The sequence below is a fragment of the Cyprinus carpio genome, chromosome B3 (assembly GCF_018340385.1).
Source record: "Cyprinus carpio isolate SPL01 chromosome B3, ASM1834038v1, whole genome shotgun sequence".
Taxonomy (NCBI): domain Eukaryota; kingdom Metazoa; phylum Chordata; class Actinopteri; order Cypriniformes; family Cyprinidae; genus Cyprinus; species Cyprinus carpio.
Window position 1 is genome coordinate 22,982,955 of NC_056599.1, and position 17,519 is coordinate 23,000,473.

The 17,519-nt window shown below is 38.6% G+C and overlaps 3 protein-coding genes and 1 pseudogene across 3 annotated transcripts; 2 read left to right on the plus strand and 2 right to left on the minus strand.

The window, feature by feature from the left end:
* Positions 1-1,778: 1,778 nt before the first annotated feature.
* Positions 1,779-4,007, minus strand: LOC109053359. The gene is made up of 4 exons (XM_019070759.2): positions 3,716-4,007; positions 2,522-2,686; positions 2,086-2,287; positions 1,779-1,937 (listed from the first exon to the last, which is right to left on the minus strand). The coding sequence occupies exons 1-4, from the start codon at positions 3,854-3,856 to the stop codon at positions 1,825-1,827; spliced, it is 621 nt and encodes a 206-aa protein (XP_018926304.1). The 5' UTR covers positions 3,857-4,007; the 3' UTR covers positions 1,779-1,824.
* A 916-nt stretch (positions 4,008-4,923) lies between these two features.
* Positions 4,924-7,901, minus strand: LOC122136548 (gastrula zinc finger protein XlCGF57.1-like). Its single transcript, XM_042720303.1, has 2 exons — positions 7,612-7,901; positions 4,924-7,470 (listed from the first exon to the last, which is right to left on the minus strand). The coding sequence occupies exon 2, from the start codon at positions 7,422-7,424 to the stop codon at positions 6,204-6,206; it is 1,221 nt and encodes a 406-aa protein (XP_042576237.1). The 5' UTR covers positions 7,425-7,470; positions 7,612-7,901; the 3' UTR covers positions 4,924-6,203.
* Positions 7,902-10,549: 2,648 nt separating this feature from the next.
* LOC122136549 lies at positions 10,550-12,096 on the plus strand. The gene is made up of 6 exons (XM_042720304.1): positions 10,550-10,606; positions 10,955-11,022; positions 11,122-11,221; positions 11,306-11,380; positions 11,499-11,576; positions 11,741-12,096. The coding sequence occupies exons 1-6, from the start codon at positions 10,565-10,567 to the stop codon at positions 12,041-12,043; spliced, it is 666 nt and encodes a 221-aa protein (XP_042576238.1). The 5' UTR covers positions 10,550-10,564; the 3' UTR covers positions 12,044-12,096.
* A 3,646-nt stretch (positions 12,097-15,742) lies between these two features.
* On the plus strand, positions 15,743-17,244 carry LOC122136797 (annotated as a pseudogene).
* The last annotated feature ends 275 nt before the right edge of the window (positions 17,245-17,519 follow it).

Consider the following 17,519-nt stretch of genomic DNA (forward strand, 5'->3'; position numbering starts at 1 on the left):
GAAATAAAATGTACATCGTGCTAGATGTAGAAAAAATGAGAATTGAAGATTAGTAATGTTTACTTGTCATAAAAAACTGAAAAAGTTTAAGTAATGAAATTACTATAATTTAATGCTAAACAGAAATGTAAAAAAGTTTAAATAAAGAGCTAAAATGAAATTAAAAGATAAATATTAACAAATACTATAGTAGTATATAATACTTAACACTAACCCAAATATGATTTAATATAACACACAGTATGGAAGAATTGCTGTGATAAATGGAACCATGATTTCTGCTGTTTACCAAAAAATCCTGAAGGAGAATGTCCAGCCATCTGTTCTTGACCTCAAGCTGAAGCGAACTTGGGTTCTGCAGCAGGACAATGATCCAAAACACACCAGCAAGTCCACCTCTGAATGTCTGAAGAAAAACAAAATGACTAGACAAGACTACACTTTCCAAAGCTGACAGTTTTTCCCCCATAATCGACGACTCCTCTGTTTCCCCCTCCCCTCAGGTTAAGAGTTTGGGTGTCATCCTCGACAGTTTATTATCATTCCATCCACATATTAATAGTATAACACGGTCTGCTTATTTCCATCTTCGTAACATTAATCGTCTCTGCCCCTTTCTCACTTCCCGTTCCACCTCTATCCTTGTTCATAGTCTGGTCACTTCCCGTATTGATTACTGTACAAATCCACCCATAAGCTTCAACTGGTCCAGAATTCTGCCGCTCGCATCACCAATACCCCCCTTCTTTCACCACATTAGTCCAGTTTTACATGATCTGCACTGGCTTCCGATAAAATCCAGAGTTTAATTCAAAATCCTACTTTTTGCATTCAAGGCTATCAATAACCTTGCCCCTCCTTATCTGTCTGATCTTTTCCATATTGCCACTGTTTTTTGCTCTCTTAGATCTTCCTCCATCCACCTCACTGTGCCCCTCGCCCGCCTCAGCACCATGGGTGGCAGAGCTTTCAGTTGCTCTGCTCCCAAACTCTGGAATTCGCTTCCACCAGACATCCGTAACATTGACTCTCTCCCTCAGTTCAAATCCAGACTTAAAACTCACCTGTTTAAAATGGCCCATTCTTTGTAACTGCACTGCTCTATTTGTATTGCTGTCTATTGTCTTATTATTTCATACTTGTTGTAAAGTGACCTTGAGTTTTGTGAAAGGTGCTTCAAATAAAATGTATTATTATTATTATTATTACTACTACTACTACTACTTTGGAGTGGCCTGGTCAAAGTCCTGACCTGAATCCTATTGAGATGCTGTGGCATGACCTTAAAAAAGCAGTTCATGCTCAAAAACCCTCCAATGTGGCTGAATTACAACAATTCTGCATAGATGAATGGACCAAAATTCCTCCACAGCGCTGTAACAGACTCATTGCAAGTTATTGCAAACGCTTGATTGCAGTTGTTGCTGCTGAGAGTGGCCCAACCAGTTATTAGGTTTAGGGGGCAAACACTTTTTCACACAGGGCCATGTAGGTTTCGATTTTTTTTTCCTTAATAATAAAAACCTTCATTTAAAAACCGTGTTCACTTGTGTTATCTTTTACTAATATTTACATTTGTTTGATGATCTGAAACATTAAAGTGTGACAAACATGCAAAAAAAATAAGAAATCAGGGAGGGGGCCAAACATTTTTTCACACCACTGTATACAGACACACAAAATATACCAAATACACATTTTTCACAGAACACAAGTTTTGAAGACCTATATGCAGTGTAGAACTTTATTTGACTTCTAACCAGCAAAGTAAAGTGTCTCGAGTCATTTTGAGTTCATTTTATTCATTGTTTATTGGTGTCATGTTTAGTACAAATGAAAAGAGTCGCTGTGCATCTCCCAGCGCCGAGCTGCCCACAGAATGCTCTCCCCAGACTGTCTTCTGACCTGCCTGGGCCCAGCTGCTGCCTTCTCCTCTCCTGTAGCCCAAAATAGCAAAATGGCTCTTTGCATGGTCATTTATGAGAGTCACTTGCATACTGCAACACAAACATCAACTGCCTCTGTCGAAGTGAGTTTTCTGAATGCTCTTTTGTGTACATATAGCATACACAGTGGCTAAATTACCTGTGATAATATTATGGCTGTGCCAGCGGACTGGCTGTCCGCGTGCCTCATTTGTTTGATATCTTTTGGAGGTGGTGCAGTGCACTGTTTGATATGTTGTCTGGTACAGTGTGGCCTCAGCGGGGTTGGTGACCTCTTTCATCACAAACCCCTCACTGTTCTGTGTCCTGTTCTGTAACCCCACTCCATGCAGGATGTAATGCTGTACACATACATAACACAACATCCTAAGCAGGGCTTCATTTGTTACCCCACTTTGCTCCGGGACCACACTCCAGCACTGATCCTTAGTAATAATTAGGTACTTTGAGGTGGTTTATTTATCAATATGTTTTACATGATTTTAACATTTTCACATACTCAGTAGGTTCAACACCCTACTGTGAAGATGTGCTACTGCATTAAAAAACAAACTGAATAAAGACTTCAGACTTACTGGTATGATGTCCTTCGGGCCGTGTACATCTCTGGAGTGTGTCTGTCCTCCTCGTGACACACGGATGTGACTGAGCTCCAGCTTTCCATCATGCTGAGAGGGATAACATGGATGTCGGGGCAGAAAGACCAGCGCTTGACCGTCGAGGCCTCTCCCAGAAAAACTCTTATGAAACAGAATTGAAATGTTAGTTCCTGTCAGCAAAATTATTTTAGTTTTTACTTTCAAGTGGCCATTTTTTTTTTTTTGGTAAAATTCTCCGATATAAAATTATGAAATAATAGCACTATGAATTAGGGTGACCATATTTTAGTTTTCCAAAAAGAGGACAGTGGGTGGGGGGGGGGGGGGTGGGTGTGGTTGGTTGGTGGTTAAAGTAGTGCTCAAAGTAGTACAATGACCATATCCCAAATATCAAAACAAAATGTCATTTCCATACCTACATTTTTTTACAGTCACTTATGCATATTGATCATAAACACCGCTGAAAAGCTTCCTACCAGTGGCCCTCCTTCACAAAACTTAACATCTAGCACAGTTTTATCATGCGTAGAATGCAAAATGTTTCAATACAAGCATTTCAGTCAAATGTAATTTATGCATTATTTCAAACCTTTAACCCACGAGGGAAAATCAAGCCATGGATGGAAAAAAGGTCAGATTTGACTGATCACAGGTTGAGAGGAGAGATGGCTGACAGATCACGCTGGAGGATTTGCTGCTCAACAGATCCTGAGCTCAGTGACAAATATCTGATCCTCCTTTACACAGAGCACGTCATCGTGAAAGTGAACAACTGGCGCTCATTCAAAAGAGATTAAAATGCTAGGTATTTTTTTAGGTCCTAAAAGAGGACTGTGGTCACCCTATATGAATGCAATATTCTGATGTCATCTATCTCCTGTAGTATTAGGTTATAATCTGCAGACTTGCATGAATTAAACTCGATTGAAATCACACATTTCAGACTTTACTGTTCAAAAAGGGATGCACATTCTTCTCCAGAACTTGAGTAAGTATTCATTCATGGAACAAAAGGGCTCTTTTTAAATTACTCTTTTGAACTGCTAAGACTATTCTGCATTATATGCGTAATGTTCTAATGCGCTTTTCTACCGAGAGGCCATTGTTGAGAAAGAAAAAAAAAGATGCAATTATGCAACGTTAAGCTGAGCGCTGGTCGCGTGCTCTTACCTCTGCGTGTGTAGTAGAGTAAATAGATTGGGTCTGATCGCCAAGAGTCAGAGTGCTTTGATGCATTGGCCGTTTGCCCCGTGCGCACGGTGTCGGGGTGCAGCTGGGACGCTCTTTGTTTGAGGTCATCTGATGATTCATCCCAAAGACACAGCTGCAGTTCTTCTCCTTAGAGATGACTCTATAAAACGAATTTGAAAACTTCGGTATTTTCGCTTGCCGCCTTTCCACTAGGACTTAATATCACTGTGTGATCCTGTTGTTTCACAACAGCCGGGCGCTAGTAGCAACCCACAAACAATAGACTTTTATCTGGAAGTACAAGCGTAAGCACTATTAACGTGTCAATAATATTCTCAGTATTTAAAATAATAATCATAACTTAGAAAATGTCTAAAAGTGGGGAAAATGCTATGAAGAATAATATTAAATTCTAGGATATAAGGATATCCTAACAAGCTGTACCACTATCTGAGAGCACAGTGAAATGAATAGAAATCTCCAGCTCTGTTCCTGTATGGGATCTCATATACAGCTTCTCTGAGCACAAATACCAAAAAACACATTTGACATATTTGCGTTTGAATGGTTCTCTATATTTTATGTGCGCATAAGTAGCAGTTCTGTGTAAATTATCAGGTGTTTTCATTGCATTAATTGAACAGTGATCACACGTACATCATTTTGACAGAATGTTTGTATTTCATAATGCACAATCAGCACACAAACATTACTGGCCTTGCTTAAAAATTTCAAAAGAGATTCAATAAACTTAAATCTTGAATCAATCCTAAATAATTTCACAGCTAAAATGGCCATATTTCCCTTGATATATTCAGTCACAGTACAAGAAAATTGAACTCATCTGACACAACCTTCACTCAAACTGAACATGAATGCTGTGCACTTTGAGAACGCTGTTTTTTTCTATGATAGATTAAAAGTGTACAGCTTCTTTTTTTTGTGACTTAATATGTGCCTCTTGAAGTTTCCTTTGTGTGGGAACCTCTTTCCACGCTGAGGGCATGTGAAGGTTTTCTCTGTGAGTTCTCATTTTTATCATTAAAAACCCATCAAGTGGGATTTGACCTCCGTTCCTTTTCTGTAGAGAAAGAGGCTGTTTTCATCAGTTTGATAGCAACTGGCAAACTTAAATAGCGCACTACCGCCACCTACTACTGTTAGCATGAACCACACACACAACACCCTTCATTCAATTGTTTTTATTACAGTACAGTAAACATGTACAATCACAATCAGCAGCAATTCTGTGTATCATGCCAAAGAGTATGAGTAATCATATTTCGTAAATACATTAATTTTTATATTTAGTTCCATAAACACTAGCACCAAATTAAAAACACAAAGAAAAAAAATTCAAATTGTGAAATGAATAAAATCTAAATATATAAAAACGCGTTTCATTTTTTTATTTTATTTATTTATTTATTATTTTTTTGGTTTCTTACATGCTTTAAAATCTCATTTTAATGCACAGTATATTATTTTCTATACAGCTTACTTAGATCTTGGAATTTGCTTGATTGAATCATCTACAAGAATTATATAATTTTTTGACCAGGACAATTCTACTTTGGAATAAAATTCATAAAAAAATAAATAAATACAAAAATGCTACTTTTTTTTAATATAGGCTATTCCTCTAGGTGCATGCTTGACCCCCTCTAAATATACTATAGAGCTTATGCTTCAGAGAAACAATTGCGCAGACATCTTCAGAAACCTGTCTTTGAACTTTTTGCAGTAGCTGGATACCACCTTATTTTTCTCTTAAGAGCAGGACAAGGTCAGTTGGGATACAGCTGCGGCTACTGGGCATGCGCACATCAATATAGCGTAATTATTTTCACACTGTACAACAATTAAACAAAACAGCTTGTTTTGCTGCTCAATATAGAAAACTGGTATGTCTTACCATATTATTTTAAAGTATTATCTTAGTTATGAGTTTGTAGCGCACACAGTTTTACAGTTTACTGTATGTTGTTTTTCTTCTCATTATTTCCATACAGCAGCTAATGAACCGGAAGTCAAGCGCATTCACAAAAAAAAGCTTACTTCCACGTTGAAAAATAAGGTGGATAGGATCACTGTTGAAGAGTAATTAGCTTGCTGTAGTGGATTTACTTGTTGTAGATTTAACACAAGTTATCATGTGCATTGTAATGTTTGAAGCTGATGTCAAAAAAAAAAAAAATTTCAGTAGACTGGGAAGATTTTAAAATGAACAGTTCATTCAGAAATCCTTCACACTGTGGAAATAAAAATGGAAGACAGAAGACAATGAGTGCAGTGCTGAAAAGAGCCAGAGCTACATTTACATCTATGTATTCTAAAATATGTACAGTTTCCCAGACTCCACTCTCACTGCCTTGCTTATCTGTTTTATTTCCTTCCCTTAAATGTTCTTTTACAATAAAGTACTAGATACACAAACTTTCTGCTGCCATTCACATCGAATGAGAGCTCATTCACCACTAAAGGTTGTAGATGTAATGGTAGAAACGCAATCTTTAGGCATATCCGGCACTGTCCGGATTTCAGCTGAACATGACTTTGGCACGCTTTGAGGACAATGCTTTTCTCTGTGATAGCTTAGACCTTTTCTTGAGGTGAAACTGTTTCCACACTGAGCGCATGTGTACGGCTTCTCTCCAGTGTGCAGCCTCACATGATCTACCAGGTTTGCTTTCTTAGTAAATCTCTTTCCGCAGTATAAGCACACGTACGGCCGTTCTCCCATATGGATTTTGTGGTGTTTTATCAAATAATCGGCCGTGGCAAAGGCCCTGCCGCACTCGGAGCACACATGGGTTTTCACACCCTCGTGTATTTTCTGGTGCGCTTTGAAACACAGGAGCCATAAAAAACTTTTCCCGCACACCGAACAGACGAAAGGTTTCTCGTTCTGGTGAATCTTCAAGTGTCTCTTCAGGTAAGACTCTAAAACAAAGGTTTTATTGCAGTGCTCGCAGGTAAACTCCCTTTCTTCGGAGTGAGAGTGGCGCATGTGGATTTTCAGACAGCTTGCCCACGCAAAACCCTTTCCACACTGAAGGCATTTGAAAGGCTTCTCCTCGGTGTGGATTCTCATGTGAGATGTCACGTTCTGTTTACTGATGAAGCTCTTTCCACACTGAGCGCAGGTGAAAGGTCGCTCTCCGGTGTGGATTTTGATGTGATCCTTAAGGTGTCCTTTATTCAGGAAACTCTTTCCGCACTGAAGGCACGTGTGCAGACACTCTCCAGTGTGAATTTTGATGTGATCGTTAAGGGTTCGTTTAAAACTGAAACTCTTTCCGCACTGTGAGCAGGGGAAGGGCTTGCCTCCATCGTGACTTAGTAAGTGAGTCCGAAAGTGTTCGTTGCGTTTGTACCTCTTTCCACACTGAGGACAGACGAAGCGCTTCTCTTCGTTGTGAATTAGTATGTGATCGTTCAGGCTTCTTCTGCGTGAGAAGCTCTTCCCGCACTGAGGGCAAGCGAACGGCTTCTCTCCGGTGTGAGTTAACATGTGATCGTTCAGGTGGCCTCTGTGGGCGCACTGCTTTCCACACAGAGCGCAGGTGAAAGGCTTTTTGGCTGTTTTCTGAGTGCTGCTTTGTGAGAAATTGTTTTTTGCGGTTTGGGAGCAAATCAATGATTTTTCTTCTGTGAGGACATCATGAGCTCGGTGTCTCTCCTCCATTTCATTTCATTCAGAATGTGACTTTCCTCTTTCACTTCCATCAAGCCTGTTATTATAAATTATTAAAAACCAACACAAGCAGGAAAAAACAGAGATTTATTTTTTTTCTAATCAGCTTTAACTGGTTACATTAATGCACCACAATTAAAAAATAAAAATAGAGAGAGAATCAAAAATAGACACCAACCTTCCTGGTGCTCATTTTCTGTTGTGCATGGTTCTGGACCAGATGTGTCATCATTCTCCTCTTTAATAAACATCATCTTTAAAGTTGCATATCACCTCGATATATATTCCTGCTTATTCCGCCAATAACAAGGACAACGCCAATATCTCTAGCGTTTTACTGAATTAAATCTTAATCTGTGTGTTTCTGCAGCGGACTCAAAAGACGTCTGATGGTAAGGTTTGTGTTTTCAGTATCCAGGGACATAAGCTGTCATTTAATGGGCTTCGTTGTCATTGTCTTATTCTGTAATCTTGGCAAGCCACCTTTTTGGCGCATTGGTGCCCTCTAACCGGACTGGAGGATGGAGGCGCAACATGAATCGAAGAAAAAACTTGTATTCTTTAGCTTTTTCTTTTCTTTTCTTGTAGCCTATTTATTTATTTATTATCGAACAAATATATTTTTATTTAAACAATAAAATATTTGAAATGTATTTTAAATAATACAGACTTTTAAAATCTATAGATAACAAAGCTGTGAAAATCATATGTGCTTAGTAGTTTGACATGTAAATCGGTTTTGTGAGTAAATATGTAAGTAGTAAGAAAATTAATAAATCCATTTAATTAAATGCAACTTTCTTATAAAACCATGAACCAATGAATCAAAGGCAACATTAAAAACAGCAATCATAGCAAATAAAATACTGAGATAAACATAAGAATATTAATGGTAAAAAAAAACATATTCCGTATTTAATAAGTACATTTATAATATATCACATTTTAAATTCAATATAATTATCTTTTAAAAAATAAAACATATCTGTTTTATTTCACATATTAAAGTTTGTATTATTTTTAACAAAAATGTTCAATTGCAACACCAAAATAAAAAAAAAACATATTCATAAAATAAATGCACAGTGCTCACGTTTCCTTTCAGAAATATAGATAAATAAATAACTAAATAGATAAATAGATAAATAAATGAATAAATAAATAGTCTTTTCGAAACGGATTGTGTAACTGGCTGCAGTATCAGACGATGTCCTGTAGATGGCGGTAATGGGTCTCTCAGTGAATAACAGCATCCGGAAATACAAAACAGTCACAGTCGTTTGCTGCTGTTGCCCTATGAGACGAAACTGGTGAAACTGAATGGAGCAGTAACATATTCTGTTCGAAAATGCCCGTTTGTTCAGCTTATAAGTGCAAGAATCGCTCTGATGGATCATATAAAGAGGCATACAAAAGGGGCGACTTTTCTTTTCACACGTAAGTTTAAGATGTTTGTTGCAAGTTCCAAGTAACATAAGTTAATCCTCAGATGTTTAAAAGCCCCTAAACACAAAACATACATAATGTATAACAGATGTTTTAATATCGTGTAGCTGCTAATCAGAAATAATCAGACATGCTTCAGCTTTGCCAAAAATACATTTACAGACGTAACGTATTTGTATTTGTATGTGTGTGCGTGTGTGTGAATGCAGTTACAAACTCTACTGTAAATGTAATCATTGACGGGACTGTTGTCATCATCTCGTTTTGTGTGTGCCGTGTTGCATTTTTGAGAAGCTGTTGTTGATTAGCATTAGCGAGTTTCTTTTATTAAAGTGAATCGAATCTTTTGAACCAAAAAGATTCGTTTACTGGTTCTTTTTTCATGTTATCTGTGCATGGCGACCTATGTCTCTGAGTGCTACGAGTGAGTGAGTCATTCAACTTCAGTCTTGTGTTTAAAATTTAATAAATACAGGTAGGTGAGTTATCATTATTTTTGTAACCTTGACTTAATCAAAACTATAGAAAAAGACAGCAGTGGTTATCTAAATAAAAACGTAATGTCGTTACATTTCAGACATTCAGAATTAGACTTGAGGGATAGTTCAGAAATCTCAAAACTCAGAAATGAAAATTGTGTCATTTACTCAGCCTCATGTCCAAACCCAATTAGACAGAAAGGATAAGACATTTTAATGAAACCCGAGAAGTTTCTGTCAAGACTTGAACATAATGGGAGTGGGTTTGAAATTACATGAGGGTAAATTTTAATTTGTGGGCGAACTTTCCTTATAAGTGACCAAGAACGATTCGTTCAAAAAAAAAAAAAAAAAAAAAAAATTTTAACTGAAGCACTGATGTGTAGTTGAAGCAGCACTGAGGGTTCTTTATCAATACTGTTTGTTTAAACAGCAATCAGAGCTGGAAATGAGGAGGGTCAGACAGGACAGCTCTCAGCAAAGAAGGAAAATGGGGCTCCATCGCAAAACGGAGATTATTAAAGTGTCCCTTAGGTGGCAGTACTCCCAGTGTTCAATCTGCCATTAGATCCCACCAGAAGAACTGTTTCCGGAAATACAAAATATGTCTGTTTAACGTTTGAAATTGCATTGGAATTGAATAAAAAATGCCAGTGTGTTCAGCCTATAAGTGCAAGAAGCGTTCAGATAGAGAGTATAAAGAGGCGTACAACAGGGGCGAGTTTTCTTTTCACAAGTAAGTTGTGTATTTATATATCTCATGTTCGTAAAGTTTCAAACAAACCCCCAATATAATGTGTATTTAAATGCACGCATATTTGTCCAGCATTGTTATGGTTTTGTGACGCATGCATGAACCCGCTTATGCAGGTGTGTGTGTTTACTTCTGTGTCCGTGCTCCAGATTCCCGCTAGCTGACGGCTTGAGAGTGAGAGAGTGGCTCCGGCGGATGAGATGGCAGAACTGGTGGCCAACTGGGAACTCAGTCCTGTGCTCGGATCATTTTGAGAAGGACTGCTTTGAACAAGTGGGCAGCCACAAACGACTGCGCAAAATGCCGTCCCGACTATCTTTAACTTCCCTAAACATCTGCAGTGGAAGGCAAGTCAGAACAGTTTTGTGCATGTCTTTGAAATGTTGTGACTTGTAATGCAAATTACCCGTGGTTTTTTTTTCGCTTCTGCTCATAATCCATGTGTTCTTTTCATGATTTTCACAGGTGCCAGCTGTCAAGAGAGACGATCTCTGGTACGTACGGGAGGTTTTTTCGGAACGAAGAATCACTCCTCGTCATATCAAGTAAAAATTGTAGTAAATACATTTCCAGAAAGCAGTGGTTCTTTACATCAAAGCGTTTCCAAACAATCCAGAATTGCTGGTTTTCATTTTCAGCCTTTGTCATTTAAATATTTTGTGTATTATTGGTCTTATGCAGTTTATGGTATATAAAATATGAACTTTTAGGTCAGAGGGGTTTGGCTTACACAGACGTTCAGGAATATAAAATCTGTGTCCTGAGATCCATTGTTTTAAAGCTGTATTAGAAAGTGTTTTCATCTTTTTTTGACATTATTCACTTGTTTTGTGTTTTTTCAGAATCGTAAGCCAGTTGAAGTGCCTATCAAACCAAAACCAACCGCAGTATCGGCACCAGTAACACCACGGTAATGTGTGTTAGCCTATGTATTTGTTAGTTTTTCGCCAAATGATTAATTTTCTCTAGTTGTCTTACTATTAACGTCTCTCATCCATGGGTTTGATAGGCTTGAGGGGAAGTTTGTTCGTGTGCCTGTGGATTCTGATGGGTCCAGCCTTGGCCTCTTGCACGCTGGCAGCTTCCACGATGACTACTGCAAACCACAGGTTAATAGTTGTTTCTGTCTGTCTTTTGTAGAGCATCTTATACACTGACTCGTGCATTACACACCAGTCAATGTGTCTCCACAGAGCTTTCACTGGATGAAGCTTTCGGAGGGTGATGATGAGGCTGATGATGATGATGAAGATGATGATGATGCTAGTGTATGTAGACCTTTACATTATTACAGTCTGTGAATGTATAAACTTAAGCCTTACAGATCTGGGAATAGTCTCCTGAAGGGTGTTTTAGCATTGTTTTACTCTTTGTATGTGTGTGCAGGATCCTGGAAATGACGTCGCCTATGATGATGATGCGCCTCTTGAAACACCTGAAAATCCAAGCACTCAGTTTATCCGGGTATGCCTTTTACAGATTTGGCCTTTTTTAGTCCTCTGTCACAGCGGGAATTTCTGTGTGAAGACATTAAATAGTAGCCATAATAGTTATGAAAGTGAAAGTGTGGCTTACCTTAGTTTTACCTGTTCATTTAGATTTTCTTTTATCTTATTTTTTCCGTCTAGGTGACGGAGAGATGGCAGTGGCTGAGTATAGATGTAACAGGGCCTTTTCAAGAAAGCAAAGGCCCCTATAGCCACCTCGTGGTCATCTGTGATTATTACACCCAGTGGATTGAAATCTTTCCATCAGAAAAGCCTAATTCTGATTCCATTGCCTGTATGTGTGATGCCATTTCCCGATACGGGTTTCCTCTGGGATTTCTCACACCTTGGGGTGCTCGAGGGATCCAGGTCCGAACGGTAAGTCGTGATTCACTGGATAATGTCAGAGCAATTAGTGCAGGTTTCATTTATCTGTACTTGTAAATTGTATTTTTATTCATTTAAATGTGCTGAAAGGTTATTTCAGTGTCTCAATACTGTTTAATATTTGATCTTTAATCTTTTTGCTTTCTTTTGTCGGTTAACAGAGCCCTCAATAATATTCTGATGATAAAGGACATCCCCCTCGTCTCTCGGCATCACCAGGCTTCGCAGCTTGAGCCCCACACACAATACCACATTGTTAAGTAAGTTTAGAGTTGTTTGGACATAAATCGCGATGTTACAGAGCACAGAGTTATTTTGAAAAAACTATGGTATGGCTTCTTTACAGTATGGTGGAAAATCTGGTAAAGAAGTATCCAGAGAGTTGGCATGTTCGTTTGCCTGTCAGCGTGCTGCGCTTCAACTGCAGTGTGCACCCAGAAACCAAACACAGACCTCTGTCACTCCACCGCAGTGAGGGAACTAAACCCTACACATCACCCAGGGATCAGCCAGTATGTATTGTGATATTAATACAGCTCTGTTCACACTGGCATCCCACAACCATTGTGTTACTGGTTATGATTATGTCAAGAATCTGCTGCAGAGTTACTTTGTTTCGTGTAGATATGGACAAATGCAGTACGGTTTCATTTTGTGATTCTGCACAATTATGTACAAAATAATTTATTTACACTACCATTGTGTTTGGGGTCAGAACAATCATTATTATTTTTTTTAATACTCATCAAAACGTATTTATTTTCAAATGTAAATTATTTCTTTGATAACTAGCTGTTACTCCAGTTTTTCAGTGTCACGTGATCCTTCAGAAATCGCTCTCATATTGCTGTATAAAAGTATTAATTTATTTTGAGAAGACCCTTAATGACCTCAGGCTTTTGAATGGTAGTGTATGCATAAAGGATATTATGACATTCGAGTGTTTTTGCTTTTGTCCAAATCAACTCAGTGAAGATGACCTTGCAAAATACACCTTCAAAATCCAGAAACCAAACCCTTTAAAAGAAATCGAGGCACTAAAACGAATATTCCGTGAGTTTGATCATCTCATATCTAAATCTCAGTTTACCTGTCTGTCTGCTTTTCCTCCACGTCTGTAGTAGGTTTCTCATCCAACTTTTGTTAACACAGGAGAATCCGCGGACTGCATTGTCATTTCATAAAACAAAAAAAAGCGGGTAAGTGTGAATGAACAGTTCTGTTATTACTGCATAGAGATATTGTCTTGTCATTCAGTTTCATAAACTAAAAAATTGCTGCTGCTTAACCAACAGGGTCTTTTGTTTCCTCTGTTGCTAGTGTGCCTAATGTGACCAAACCCAGTGTGTGGCTTCAGACTGAAGGTCCAGTGAGGAAGAGGAAGCAGTACAGACTGCTCGGGCGAAGGATGAAAAATAATGAGCTGTTAAAGTCGGACTGAAAGAGAAACCCAGACTGAGATCTTATTTGTGATTTTCATATTGAAATTGTTGGCAGCGTTGTGAATACAGACCATTAAAGAGAGTAGTACTAACTGTAAAAGAAAATACTTGGAAAGGAGTGTGAAAAGACAGGGGTTTCTTTAGTCATTTGTAGCATTTGTAAATAACCGATTCAAGCAGATTGAGCCAGCAAGAGATAATCTAATGTTAATAAATCCACAAATACTCCTGAGAGTTGCAGGCAATCCTAAAGGATATATGTGGCAAGCAGCCTGAAATGAAGTGTGCATGATTGTTTTTTTTCTTTTCAAATAAACCTTTTATGATGTTGCCTCAACATCAAAGCCCTTACAAAAATTAACTATGGTTTTACTCCCACCCATAAAACCCATGGATAAACTATGGTAACCACAAATTAACCATGGATTTGCTACACTAATCATAGTTTAACCATGGTATTTGTAATAAAACTCTGGTTATACAAATGACATCAGAATAAACTGTTTATACTCCTGATGACGTCATGTCTTTGTGTATTTCGTTTCTGTATTTGTGACCAGTCATAAGGGTTATTAATAAATAAGCTTTCCATTGATGTATGGTTTATTAGGATCGGACAATATTTGGCTGATACAACTATTTGAAAATCTGGAATCTGAGGGCGAAAAAAAATAAAAAATAAAAATACTGAGAAAATTGCCTTTAAAGTTGTCCAAATTAAGTCCTTAGCAATGCATATTATTAATCAAAAATTAAGTTTTGATATATTTACGGTAGGAAATTAATATCTTAATGGAACATGAAATTTACTTAATATCCTAATGATTTTTGGCATAAAAAAGAAAAATCGATAATTTTGACCCATATTGTATTGTTGGCTATTGCTACAAAATATTAACCCCAGCTGGTTTTTGTGCTCCAGGGTGTCATTTGGAAGCCACAAAGTCCCAGATACATTCTACAATGTGCACCATTCTAATGAACCAGTTTGGCCAGCAATCCCACACACTGCATTTTTGAGCATACACCGATATGCACAAGAATTATTTTTTTTTTACAGAAAATAGCCAAACTTAGTACATTTAATCAAATGGATTGTCCCTGTGCAACAAGTGTTAGTTCAAAAATAACCACTGAACCGTGTGTGGCCACTAGGGCGCGTCTCCGGCACAGAAAAGAGTTGTCGGCGGCGGCGCTGCTCGCGCAAAGACATCTGGGATTGTGGAGGACTGGCTCGAGCTCTTGATTTCCGCAGTGGGCAGCGTGGGATAGTGGGAAGAAGTCAGCGAAACACTCGTAGAGAAATGGTGAGTGAGGAAGCGAATCAAACCCCCAGATCGAACGTATTCTGTCGTTTTGTAGTCTGGAAATGTTAGTGTAACGGATTATCCGCAAACTAGCCGCTGGTTTGGAGTGGCTAACGCGAGTACACGCAGCCTTTACACAGTCCTCTTTGTTTCGTAATATTTTTAGCAGCCCGGCTAACATTCCCCTGCTAAATCCCGCCCAGTTTACTCGTGTTACTAATTAGATTGGGAGTACATTGCGCTCGACGACCCGCTCTGGTCGGCCAATATTAAGAACCAGTGGGCAAACAGCTTTGTTTTGTTTCTCTGTGTATCCGAGCCGCGGTGTTGATTTCATGACAGCTCCGTCATGTAGGAACGGACTGGTCCTGTCACTGATCAGTCTGGGCTGTGCCTTTTTAACACGCTCCTCTAACGTTAGTCATTTAATCCGTCCGCACAATAAAATGTAACATTAGATAATCATCAAAGATGGGGTGCTAGCATGTTTTGTGCTACCGTTGTTACTAGCTCCAGTGTGCACGTCCATTTTTAAGAGATAACTTACTTGGTCTAACCGCGTTTACAGATATTATGATTGGATTTTTCATCACCGCGTGATGCTGTTATCTGTTTGCAGTAAACAAACCGCACAGAAACGCGCTGCTTCTCCTAGGTGTGTCCTCCTAGTAACTAAGTCAACAGCAACTTTAACACAACTGCAGCTGTCAGCGGTTTATTTGTATAGAAAGCGTTGCAGTTGTGTACTTGTTTCGTTCAGCTGTTCGCCTGCTTTTCTCTTTGTTGTTTCATTTTTTAAAAAGCCTGTGGTTTGTTCTACCTGTAACTTACAACAAACACAGCTTTTTTTTTGTGGAGTTGAGAGTTTGAAGAAGTTCTAAGGTGACTGGTGTTAATTTTGTTGTGTGAAGGACAAGAAATGTTGTTGTTCAAATTCAAGCCAGGAGCTTATGCTTACTGTGGAGGACTGATCTCAGTATAAATCGAGATGTGTTGATGATGAGAGGATGGCTCGGATCCTTGTTTTTGTGCAGGATGTCTTTCTGATGGTATCAGACGTCAACAAGACAACCAATCTTCACAGATGCCAAGGAGTCATACCACAGTCTACGAGCTGAAGCGGATTGTGGGAGGGGCATCCTAATAGCGAGCGCCAGAGGATCAGAGGCTTTATAAGGTCAGCAAAGAACGTTTTCATATTAATTAATGTGTAAAATTATTAGTGTTAAAGCTCTTTTAGTATATCCTGAAGGTTGTGTGTAGTTGGGTCATTCCTTGTATGTAGAAATAAAGGCATTCCAAGTTACGTAATTTCACACATGATGGTTCTGCAAAAATTTGGAGCTGGTAAGATTTTTTAAGAGAAATTAATACTTTTATTCAGCAAGGATTGCATTAAACTGATCAAAGCGGCAGTTAATACACACATCGTTAGAAAAGATTTTTAGTTCAGAAAATGCAAAAACAGCAAAAACTTATCAACAATTAATAAGTATGAAAAAGGTTTCTTTGAGCAGCAGATGTATTTAAGATAATCATGTGACACTGAAAGAATAATGCTGAAAATTCCAGATTGCCTGTCACAGGAATAAACTACATTTGAGATATATTTTAAAGTAGAAAAGTTTTCTTTACTTGTATTGATATTTTAAAAATATTTAGTGTTTGTGCTGTATTCTTGATTAAGTAAATGCCAGCCTCTTGTGATTATACAGACATCTTCAAACGTTTTGAACGGGAGTGTGACACAAACTAATACCTAACAAAACATCACAGAAAATCAAAATCTTTTTGTGATTATACTACCTAAAGCACCCACCAAGTTAAGGAAATCACAAATTAGATCTACGAGGTTTATAAACCCCCTAGATTTACAGGATTAACAGAATAGGGAAAACTACTTCCTTTAAACAGCCTGCAAAGCTCACTAAACATTTATCTTGTGAATGTAGGAAGTTAATAGAAGTATGCTTCAAACTCACTGTTTGTGACATTGGGGATAAATGTACAATTAAAAAATTGTTGTGAGTTTTAATACGTTATTCAGTGACAGTAAGTGGGAACATGTGCTGCATAAAAAGAAATGGCCAGTTTTCTGAATGACCACACACACAGAATAAATCAAACATAGGCGTTGTGATTTGAGTATATTAATGCGCTTCATTAAACACAATCTCCTCCACGTCCCGCAGGATGACATGCTGCTAGAAGAGTAGTAAGACTCTTGGAGACTGGGGGTTCACAAACCAGACAGCCAGGCCTCAGGCTCCCCGCCACAGTATAGGACTGGCTTTTCCGCATCAGTGGTGGGCTCTTGTTTCAGTCGCTTGCCTCGTTTCCTGCTATGTGATATTCGGTGATCTGAAGTCTTCCATACCGTGTCTGTTTTTATCACAGATGATGCTTTTGAGCCTCTAAGAATAGAGGCCTTCTCCAGCCCTCCCGAGCTTCTGATGTCATGAAGCCTCAAGACTCGGGCAGCACTGCCAATGAACAAGCCGTGCAGTGAAGGAGGAACTGACTGATAAAGGGTTGGGGGGAGGGTGGGGGTGAGGACAGCGGGGGGTAACGAGTGTCCAAAATCAGCGGACAAGCAAAACACGTGCATTTTAAGATGGCGGTTGCGTATTGAGTTACACAATGATGGGGGGTGGGGGGGAAAAGCATGAGTGAGAGTGATCTTGTGTGATATTGTAACTTTGCTGGGAATTTGAATCGCTCTCGAACCTGTTCCTCCTCACGTCCCATCGAGCACTTAGCAGCTACTCTCACACTGTATTGTCG

Excerpts from the sequence above, each read along its gene's own strand:
- LOC122136548 (XM_042720303.1), bottom strand. The coding sequence starts at position 7,424 with ATGGAGGAGAGACACCGAGCTCATGATGTCCTCACAGAAGAAAAATCA.
- LOC122136549 (XM_042720304.1), top strand. The coding sequence starts at position 10,565 with ATGATTTTCACAGGTGCCAGCTGTCAAGAGAGACGATCTCTG. Across the intron at positions 11,023-11,121 it reads TCGGCACCAGTAACACCACG|GCTTGAGGGGAAGTTTGTTC; the intron begins GTAATGTGTGTT and ends TGGGTTTGATAG. Across the intron at positions 11,381-11,498 it reads AAGATGATGATGATGCTAGT|GATCCTGGAAATGACGTCGC; the intron begins GTATGTAGACCT and ends ATGTGTGTGCAG.
- LOC109053359 (XM_019070759.2), bottom strand. The coding sequence starts at position 3,856 with ATGAATCATCAGATGACCTCAAACAAAGAGCGTCCCAGCTGCACCCCG. Across the intron at positions 2,687-3,715 it reads ACTCTACTACACACGCAGAG|AGTTTTTCTGGGAGAGGCCT; the intron begins GTAAGAGCACGC and ends CTGTTTCATAAG. Across the intron at positions 2,288-2,521 it reads GCCCGAAGGACATCATACCA|CATTACATCCTGCATGGAGT; the intron begins GTAAGTCTGAAG and ends GTATGTGTACAG.